We start from the raw sequence: 10942 nt of genomic DNA on the forward strand, positions 1-10942 counted from the left end.
AGTCGCGAGCGGAGGCGCGTGGAGCTGCAGTGTCTGCACGAGAGTCCCCGGGGAGGCATCGTGGCCCGGGAGGCGACTGCCCCAGCGCAGGTGGACGCTGCCCGTCGGGCCCTCCAACCGCCGCCCCTCCCCCCGGGGGTCCCGAGCTAGCCGATGGGAGGCTCGGCTCGCGGGCCCGGGCGGAAGGATGCGGGGCCGCCTGGAGCCGGACTCCCGCCCCAGCAGCGGAGGTAACGGCGCCGCTGGGTAACGGGCTGGGGGCGCCCGATCGAGCGGCTGGCGCTGGCTGGCGAGGCCGGGGGGCGGGGAAGGTCTGGACCCCCGCGGGAGGGACGAACGAAGGGATCTGACCCACTCCCAGCTGCCGGCCCACCCTCTTCCTCTTCAGCTCCCCTCCCCCCAGGCCACCGAGAGCCGGGGAGGGAGCTGGAGCGGATTTAGGGCAAGAGGAATTCCCACCCTCGGGATTGTCTCTGAAGCCCTAGATCGGGGGGTATATGGTAAGAAACTCTGAGAAGCTGGGACTTTTTAGCAGACTGCGGGAGACAGGGAGCAATCGCTTTCAGAGAAGCCCTGTTGCTCAGAGCAGATAACCAAGGGCTGAACTCTTGGGGCTCTGAGGGGAGGGGTGCGGCTGGCTTTGGATCTGCAGGTGAGGGGCTCTGCTGACGGGGCTTCAGGGGATCCTATTTTGAGAGATTCTCCTCCGTGCATTGTATTTTACACCCAAGTGGGGAGAAGGGCCCCCTCCTCGCTTCATTTGCATGGAGACTTCCTTTGGGTAATTTCCTCTGGGGATTTATGAGAAATCTGCAGATCTTCTGTATCTTTTTCTTTTTTAAACGTGGACGTCTGTCCCGTTTTGTTGGTTTTATTCTTACTGTTGGCAGACTGAGTCACATCCAGAATTTTTGGTTTTTTGTCGATGAAACAGTTTTTGTTAAAGATACAAATGATTCTGTCAGAATGCGAGCACATTTTAAAAAGAACATTTCAGAAATATTTGTAGTGTTTTCTGTTTTATTTTTTTTACTGTGTATATTCTTACAACACCAATTAAGAAAACCCTAGAACGAATTTTACAAAACAGTTTTTAAAGGCAACTGAAATATTCTAGCATATTTTAAAGATTATTTTTTTAAAAAAAAGCTTTTTTCCCTGCATCACGGTCATCATCATTGTATATCATATAAAAATGATATAATGAAATGCTGGCGTGTGTAACTGGTAAATCCACGTTCTTGGTGGCAGATGAAGTACATTATTCAAGGCCATCTTGTGGACTAAATAAATCCTCTTCATCTTTTGTGTTTCCTTACCATGGTGTAGGCACAGTGTTAAAAAAGAGAGAGACCATCCTTAATCATTTAGCATTTAGCTTCCACCAACAGAAAATGGAGTGGATAAAAAGAAGTGAAATTTAGTACTTTTGTAATTTAGAGGATTCCTTAGTATTTGCTTTCTACAAGTTAGGTTAAATGCTAAATAGGTACGTTAAAAAAAAAAAAAAAGCCCTAAGAAGGCCTTTTATTTCTTGCCCGTAAGACCCAAAAGGTGTAGACTGGAATTATTCTCCCCATTATGGCATGTGGAAAACGGGATCAGAGGGATGCAGTGCAGCCAGTGGTAGAGCTGAGATTACAATGCAAGTCTTAGAAATCCAGTAACTTTTGTCTTTTTTTTTTTTAATGTTCTGGTTAGTTTTTAGGCTTCAGAATTTAGGTAGTAAGTTAAATGCAATCTTTTTGATATCTCCTCTTTTTAGCAACATCCAGAAAGTAAGACTTGTTTTAACTATTTCAAAATACAAACCTAGAAATGCTATCTATACTTTTAAAATTTAGGTTTCCTTTCTTCCTCTGCCAAACATCCCAGTGCAGTGTAGACATTTATTTGTATTCATTATTCTTGTGGCAGATCTGAAGAGTTAAGACACAGGATGTTTTGGAAATAAAAATGTGTGTACTTCAGTTACTAACAGATCTTATCTGCAATTCTTTCAACTAGATTGGGGGATGGTGTCTATGATACCTTCATGATGATAGATGAAACCAAATGCCCACCCTGTTCAAATGTTCTCTGCAATCCTTCTGAGCCATCTCTGCCTAGAAGATTAAATGTAAGTACATGAAGTCATTCTTTGTGCTGTAATTGTCTTGGAAAGGAGGAAGTGCTACTTAATGCCCAAGGTACAGTTACATCTCACTGGCAACCCAGACTTTGTTTCCTTTTGGCTTTCTCTTGACTTTGGAATAATAACTTCTGTTAGCCCTGGCTGGTTTGGCTCAGTGGATAGAGCATCAGCCTGAGGACTGAGGGGTCCCGGGTTCGATTCCAGCCAAGGGCACATGCCGGGTCGCAGGCTCGATTCCCAGTAGGGGGCATGCAGAAGGCAGCTGATCAATGATTCTCTCTCATCATTGATGTTTCTATCTACCCCTCCCTCTCCCTTCCTCTCTAAAATCAATAAAAATATATTTAAAAAAATAACTTCTGTTATTCACCGATTCCTTTTAATCACTGGGAATAAATCCATGGCCTTAGGAAGAAAATAACATGCTGCTTTTATCTAGGGGATGTTTATTTTGTTAGGACATGATATACGCTGTATTCAAAGGCTCCATTTAACAAAAACAAGGAATAGAAAATATCCCTGAATTCATAGATCTACAGGTTTTTCCTCTACAATGATAGAAATGTAGTTTTAGCTTATTAGTATGCTAAAGAGAACCATTTATTTTAGTTATACGTTTTCTTTTTAAAATTTATTCTTAATTATAGTTTATATATTTGTACACATTTATATAACTTACAAAGTGATGAAAGTCTAGTATCCACCTGGCACCATGCATAGCTACGATATTAACTATATTCCCTGTGCTGTACTTTTCATCGCATGACTTGTTTTATAATTGGAAGTTTGTGCTTCTTAATTTCCTTCCCCTTTCCTACCCCTCAGGCAACCATCAGTTTGAAAACACCCATTTTATAGCTCATAAATAAAACATAACAGCGCAGTTTGGTTTTTGAGGCATTTAATTATTTTGGAGACTGCAGAAATTTAGCTTTGGACACTATTTTACTTAAGATAATAAAAAAATTGATTCATATGCCCTCAGTGTAGCAAGGAGAGCAGGGTTTGGACAAGTTCCATGATAGGGAGAAGCTATCCTGTCACTTTAAAATTTGCTGCATCTAATGAGCAAATTGAATAATTGAAGAGACTAATTTGTAATATTTCTTCTTCATATTTCTGTGTTGAAGACCTAAAATTGTTTCTATATGAAAAAAATTACTTGTATTTTTCATAGTCCTTCCCAATGTTTTGCTAATCAACCTTTTCACTACTTTCAAAGCTAATAATAATACAAAGTATGGGCTAAATATATTTGGAAGGCTGGTCACCCTATTTTTAAACTCTGTGTGGAGTGAAGTAAGATTCCTTTCCATTCTCTGTCAGTTTATTTCTTTAATACGTAAAAACCTCTGAAAAGTCCTTGTGTTGACCCTCTGATTTCTTGATGACTTGCTGCCAATTAGCACCGTTCTATAGGAGGCTGGTGCATTACCATGTGACTTAAAGTTCATTGTAACTTTAATTCAGAGTTGGCTAATGCTAATCATCTTCCAGTAGGTCAGTTACATTGTATATGTCAGGACCGAAATTAATTTCTTACTGTATGGTATTTAGAGTAGCAATTTTGGGGAAACACAAGATTTTAGATTCTAACCCAATGTCTTTGCAAATTTTGCGGGAAAATGCTTTTTGACTTCTTGGCTACACTTATAGTTCATGATGCCATGAATCTGTCTCGACACCCTATTACTGTTTTCACAAAGTCTTTTAGCGTTGTTCTTTATCCAAGGTGCTCTTGCATTCTCATTGTAAACTACACTTTATCTGCTCATGGGCTTTTATTGGGTTAAGTGTTGTGTTGCAGAGATTTTAGGTCAAGAACTTAGGGAGGGTAGCGTTTTCTATCCGGGTGAGAAGGCTAATTTTTTTCTGAATTTCTTAACAAGATCTTTAAGACTTGATTAACACAGTAGAAGATTCTATTTGAAATGTCAAGAGACCTCCACATTAATAGTATATATGAAGCATTCTTAAATAAAACATAATTCATCTGGCATTATCTGTTTCTCTGTATACAATTACATAGTTAAGATATTTGAGATAGTTGATCATGTACATTACTTGTTTATTGTGATTATAAACCCAAGACTGGGGATATACAGTGGTTTAAAACTGTTACACTGTAACATGTGTGAAAACTCTAGATCTCCTAGAACTGTGGAAGGGACATTTTATTTATAGCACAGCAGACTTGATACATAATTGATTCAGGCCCATATTTGAGATATTTACAGGAAAAGAAAGAAAGCTAAGGAGAAAACCCCTCCCTGTATGGAAAAATTCCTTCCTGGAATTCTTCAGATTCACTGGAAATTGGAACCTTGGTAATCCATGGTGAACTACACCTAAGCATCATGTTCTGTTCTGGGAGCTACACTTGAAGAGAGACAGACGTAAAGTGCAGCCTGTATTGAGAACGTGAATAGGATAGTAAGGGAACCTGACACAGCCGTGGGAGGTTGAGAATGTCATGGGGATGACATTCTAATGTCATAGAAAAAAGTGGTGGGGGCAGGGCAGCCCCTTGTAAGTATCTGAGAGCATTTACATGAAATTGGGATACTTCTATGTAGTTCCAGAGGGCAAAACAAGACTTAATTTTGAGGGGGAGAGATTTAGGCTCACTTTTAGGAAAAACCACAAGTCAGGAAATCAAAATGACCTTTTTAAATCTGATTGTAATAATTCTGTGGAAATTAAATTTCTGTTATATATCTGTTCTTATTCATGTTCTGAACCTGAGACCCTCTTTTTATCGCAAACAGAGACGAAGACCTCCAGAGCCAGCGCAGCCTTACATGTAGGCAGAGTAGGTGAGATGCCCAGGGATGGGCCCTGGACCACAAATCCCTTTCCTACCAGCAGGTCATTGACGGCTGCAGTTCCTAGAGAGGCATTCCTTTGAGTTAAGGCACTGATCCTCCGTTAAAGTTCAGATATCTCTGGAGAGGTAACACATTAAATTGTATAGCAAGCTGAAAGCAAGTTTTATGTGGGGGAGACAGTGGGAGAGGTGATTCTGTGCATCCTACGGGAAGGCCTGTTGGGGCTTGATGGAGCTGGAGGCATGTTAGTGCAGACGTCTCGTGGAGGGAGACTGGAAATATGGAAGAAGGCCCCCCAGAGAGAAGAGATAAACTGAAAGGGAAAGGGGAGAGTGTTTAGGAGTTTAAATCTTATGTATTGAGAATTATTGTTACCAGTGTTTTTTTAATGTTTTGTAGTTTGTGAGAGTCTTTCACATATATTATCACCATCATCATTTGAGTCACACGTCAGGTATTACTGTCCACATTCTACAGATAAACTGAGCCTAAGAAACTGGGCTAAAGGTTAAGCAACCTGCCCGGGGACTTACAGCTTTTAAGCAGTGTAGACAGGACCCCAACCGAAGCCTTCTGACTTCACATTGCTTCAGAGTGGGTCCCCAAGACCAGTGGTAAATATTCAGATATATTTAAGTTAGAGAGTAGAAATTTTAAAGAAAACTGGCTGAGATGTATGCAGATGTTCATTTTGTTATGTAAATCTACCTAAAACCAAACATTTATAATTCCCTAGTTCAACGGAAGTCTCTCCTAATAGATGGTTGTTCCTTGAGAATGCCTGTTTTTTCGTAGCATTTGTAATAGTGAACAGTAAATGTTCACGTGAATGTCGGATGGAGAGATCGGACCCTTTTCTATTTTTCATCCTTAAAAACAGGAATAGTTATTTGACTTAATGACTGACGAGAAAAACCTTGCATTATATTTTCTATCTTAGCAAGGTATTTAGGTTCTGTCTGCAGGCCTATTTTAGTGTTTTGACCAGTGATAGTTATCTATTTAGGTATAAGGGAGATTTTTCCTGGTCCATGTCTCGCCTCCTTACTTCAAAAGTAAATGCCAAAGTGTGGCTGTCGTTGTTCAGGCTGCTTTTGGGTAAGACTGTGTAATAATACCTCATTTCTTAACTGTAGTACTCTGTAAATGTTTCAGTTGGTTAAAGGACCTAAGAGGAGGAGGCAAGAACTAATATTTTGCTTTTATAACTTAGATTGGGAGCTGTCCTTAAAAGAGTATGTCAACACTCAAATACTTTCATCCTTTTTTTTGTTGTTTATATTTTCATCTTTTATATTTTGTTTATTTAAGGTAATAAGCCAGGTGTTGTTTCTTTAGTTTATATTAAAGTTCTATTTTTTAAAGGCTTGGCCATTTTCTGTCATTACCTTTAAATTTTATCATATTTTTTAGGGATTGTGACTGTAGTCAAGAGCTCCCCTGGAATTACCTGTCCTTGATCACAGAGGCTGTCAGAAATTATCAAATGATCGGGAATACAGCTCTTCAGGGTTTATTAAGAAAAATAGATGTCCTTTAAAGTGTCCCATTACTTTTTTAGCGACACAGTTAACATTTTTTTTCTTCTTCTAGCACCTTTTTACATTTTTCATAGGTTTGGTTTTGGTGTGTGTGTTTTTTCAGTTTTTGGATTTTTTGCTTTTCTTCCATCTAATTTCAAAGAATCTTGTCTCATTTCAGAGGAGTGAGTAGAGCTTTCTTTTGTGGGTTACTGTTTTTGAAGGCAAAGGTTAAGCAAAATCACGTGAAAAGGGTAGTAATATGTCTTCATCACCAAGGCTCATGCTGAGGAAGAGTAGGTGTATGTGTATGTGAGAGAGAGAGACCCTTTATCTCTTCAGGAGAGTGTGACAAGAAGCACGGGGTGTTGGTTTCTCACTCGTACTCAGGTACATAAAGAATTGGCCTGGATGGTCTCAAGAGTTCTCTTTGGCTTAGAACTTTTGTGATTCAATGAGCTGGGCTAGAAGGCTGCAATAACTTATTCAGGGACCTGAGAGTAGATGATGAGGCCTTGGTTGGTTCCAGACCATGGTCAGCATTCAGCCCTACTGGAGAGCAGTAAAACAGGCAGTAGGAGAACCTAGTGCCAAGATATGTTAATGGGAAGGGCACTGCAGATAGTCAGAAGACCTGGGTTCAAATCCTGCCTCTATTCTTTAATATTTACAGAACACTTGAATGTACATTGTTTTGATCCTGCGTATATGCCTTTAAGATTTGGGAAGGTACTTGACACCATTAGTAAAAAATATAAGAGTGTGTGTGTGTGTGTGTAAAATCAAGTGCCAGATTTGGTGGTTCAGACTAGAAAAGCTGTAAGGTTATTTAGTATGGGCTTAGAGTAGTTCTAAGTGGAAGAGAGAGGACTCGAATTGGGCTTGAAAGACTGTAGGATTTGAGTGATTAGGACGAAAGGACTCTCAGTAGAAACACATACCTATTAGAAGGAACTAGAATGCTTAGGGTATGGTAAGAAGACCTTGTCTTGAACAGAACAAGGCACATATAGGCGCTAGGGGTGGCTAGAATACTCGGGGTCTGAAGATTAACATAGCAGTTTCTAGAGACTCCTACTTTTCTTACCTCACTTTTGGGTCATTTTACTTAAACGACTGGATATGTTCTGTTGTTGTGCCAGGGAGGATTCTTTCATCCTTCCGCTGTTTTTGTGTAACTCTCACATTATATTCATTTCCCTTCTCCATAGATCACCACTGAGCAGTTAATAAGAGATAATACCCAGCGCTTTCTGAATGGAGGTGAAATGAAGGTAGAAGAGCTGTTTCAAGAATTTGGCAACCGAAGAGCTGATACTTTCCAGTCAGATGGCATTCACGACTCGGAAAAGTGCTCTCCTGTCTCTCAGGGTAAAAGCTCAGATAGCCTGAATACGGTAAAATCTGGCAGTTCACCCAAAGCTTCCAGAGTGGTGCCTCTGACCCCAGAGCAGGCACTGAAGCAATACAAGCACCTGCTCACAGGTTACGAGAAGCTGGAAATCCTCAATTATCCAGAAATTTACTTTGTGGGTCCAAATGCCAAAAAAAGACATGGAGTCCTTGGTGGTCCCAATAATGGGGGGTATGATGACGCAGAAGGGGCCTATATTCACGTACCTCGAGACCATCTAGCTTATCGATACGAGGTGCTGAAAATTATTGGCAAGGGGAGTTTTGGACAGGTCGCCCGGGTCTATGATCACAAACTTCGACAGTACGTGGCCCTAAAGATGGTGCGCAATGAGAAGCGTTTCCATCGTCAAGCCGCCGAGGAGATCCGGATTCTGGAGCATCTCCGGAAGCAGGATAAAACTGGCAGCATGAATGTTATCCACATGCTGGAGAGTTTCACATTCCGGAACCACGTTTGCATGGCCTTCGAATTGCTGAGCATAGACCTGTATGAGCTCATTAAAAAAAACAAGTTTCAGGGTTTCAGCGTCCAGCTAGTACGAAAGTTTGCTCAATCCATTTTGCAATCCTTGGATGCACTCCACAAAAATAAGATCATTCACTGTGACCTGAAGCCAGAAAACATTCTCCTGAAACACCATGGGCGCAGTGCAACCAAAGTCATTGACTTTGGGTCCAGCTGTTTCGAGTACCAGAAGCTTTACACGTATATCCAGTCCCGCTTCTATAGAGCTCCAGAGATCATCTTAGGAGGCCGCTACAGCACGCCTATCGACATGTGGAGTTTTGGCTGCATCCTTGCAGAACTTTTAACAGGACAGCCCCTCTTCCCCGGGGAGGATGAAGGAGATCAGTTGGCTTGTATGATGGAGCTTTTAGGGATGCCACCACCCAAACTTCTGGAGCAGTCCAAACGTGCCAAGTACTTTATTAACTCCAAGGGCCTACCTCGCTACTGCTCTGTGACTACTCAGGCAGATGGGAGGGTTGTGCTTGTGGGGGGTCGCTCACGTAGAGGTAAAAAGCGGGGTCCCCCAGGCAGCAAAGACTGGGTGACAGCTCTGAAAGGGTGTGATGACTACTTGTTTATAGAGTTTTTGAAAAGGTGTCTTCACTGGGACCCCACTGCCCGCCTGACCCCAGCTCAAGCATTAAGACACCCTTGGATCAGCAAGTCTGTACCCAAACCTCTCACCATTGAGAAGGTGTCAGGGAAACGGGTCGTAAATTCCGCAAATGCTTTCCAGGGACTGGGTTCCAAGCTGCCTCCGGTTGTTGGCATAGCCAATAAGCTTAAAGCTAACTTAATGTCAGAAACCAATGGTGGTATACCTCTGTGCAGTGTGTTGCCAAAACTGATTAGCTAATGGACAGTGATATGCTCAGAGACGCACATGTATGTATTTTTAACTATCTTGCAAACCTAAAAAATGGAAAAAAATACAAGCCATTGGTGGATATGTTTTTCTTAGACTAGATTTCTTTTTTTTTAACAAGGCAAAACATTTTTATATAACTAAAAAGAACTCTTCAAGGGCTAATTACCTAACCAGCTTGTATTGGCCATCCTGGAATATACATTAAATGACTTTTTATAGGTCAATGCGTCTTTGTTATTATTGTCAGATGTACATCAACCTGTGTGTTATATTGGTTTAAATCTTTTCTCTCAAGATAGAAGGTATCCCAAAAAGTCTATTCGGACCATTCCTCTGGTAGTCTCCCTCGGCATCTGTTCTGGAAGGATAACTTGGGACATGGCCACAGTTATGGATGAGAGCCAAAGCTAGAACTCTTGCCCCAGCAGGCCATTCTGGGGTCATTCTAGGTGAAGGGGCTCACAGCAGAGGACAGGGTCAAGGAAACTTCCAGTAGCTGTTGGTTACCTGGGGAACTGATGTTTCTGCTTCTCAATGACTCATTTCGATTTTGTGATTTGCAGCTTGTTTGTTTATTTATTTATCCTCACCGGAGGATATTTTTTCCATTGATTTTTTTTTTTTTTTTTTTTTTAGAGAGAGAGTGGGAGGGAGGTGGAAAGACAGAGAGAGAGAGAAACATTGATGTGAGAGAGACACATTGAGTCGTTGCCTTCCTCACACGCCCCTGTTGGGGCTGGGAATCGAACCTGCAACTCAGGTACATGTCCTTGACTGGGGATTGAACCCGCAACTTTTCAGTTCATGGTCTGATGCTCTAACCACAGCCGTACCGACCAGAGTTTTATTTTGTGTGTTATTATTACTTACTTATTTTTTTTTTTCTTTTTGCCTCTGATTTGTTTCCTGGGCACTCAAAGCATTTTGCAGACAGCTTACCCTTTACCGAGTACTGGTGTTAAAGCAAGTCCGATGCCTCCTCCCCCTGGTCTCTAAGGAAGAGGATGCAGCTGCTTTGCCCCAAGTGACCCCGATGCTAAGGTGGAGTCGGCGGCGTTCGATCTGCAGTTCGCTCTTTTCTTGGAGCCCCAGGACCAGCCTACTTGCTGCGTTTTCCTGGACTCTCCCTTTCAGGTAAACCTAACTTTGGTTTCGTTGCTTTCCTTTTTTCCCAGCTATGTGCCACAATTGTTCCACTTGCCATTTAAACCGCAGACTCCCTAGATTCTGAATGAACTTCAGTTATAAGAAGAAAATCAGAAACGTAGTAATCCATTTCCTTTCTCTTCAACATTCTAGGATTTAGTGTGCAAACTCCCTAAGAGCAGGAGGCTCCTTTCGTTGGACAATTCAGTAACAAAAAGGAGAAAAATGTCACCCTGGCAGGCAGCTCCGTTGGTCAGAGCATTGTCCTGATACACCAAGGTTGCAGGTTCATTTCCTGGTCAGGGCACATACAAGAAGCAACCAATGAATGCATAAATAAGTGGAACAACAAATCAATGTCCCTCCCTAAGAATCAATCAAATGTATATAGAAAGAAAGGAAGAAAGAAAAAAAGGCATATTATTGAAGGAACTTTTGCCTTATCCCCAAAAAAAGTATTCCTGATTGCCACAGCACAGGCTATGAAAACAGTAAGCACATGACCAGAGCAGGGCCTCA

General features: G+C 41.6%; 1 protein-coding gene across 1 annotated transcript; it reads left to right on the plus strand.

Moving 5' to 3' along the window:
* DYRK3 (dual specificity tyrosine phosphorylation regulated kinase 3) lies at positions 1–9499 on the plus strand. The gene is made up of 3 exons (XM_080648057.1): positions 1–230; positions 2008–2119; positions 7694–9499. Exons 1-3 carry the CDS (start codon positions 154–156, stop codon positions 9263–9265), a joined length of 1761 nt encoding a protein of 586 aa, XP_080504183.1. The 5' UTR covers positions 1–153; the 3' UTR covers positions 9266–9499.
* Positions 9500–10942: the final 1443 nt, after the last annotated feature.

The sequence above is a fragment of the Plecotus auritus genome, assembly GCF_963455305.1.
Source record: "Plecotus auritus genome assembly, chromosome: 12".
In the NCBI taxonomy this organism is placed as follows: domain Eukaryota; kingdom Metazoa; phylum Chordata; class Mammalia; order Chiroptera; family Vespertilionidae; genus Plecotus; species Plecotus auritus.

What these genes read in the sequence shown, in the direction of transcription:
- DYRK3 (XM_080648057.1), top strand. Translation starts at nt 154, where the DNA reads ATGGGAGGCTCGGCTCGCGGGCCCGGGCGGAAGGATGCGGGGCCGCCT. An exon ending in CTCCCGCCCCAGCAGCGGAG is followed by an intron (nt 231 to 2,007) that starts GTAACGGCGCCG and finishes TCTTTCAACTAG; the next exon opens with ATTGGGGGATGGTGTCTATG. An exon ending in CTCTGCCTAGAAGATTAAAT is followed by an intron (nt 2,120 to 7,693) that starts GTAAGTACATGA and finishes CCTTCTCCATAG; the next exon opens with ATCACCACTGAGCAGTTAAT.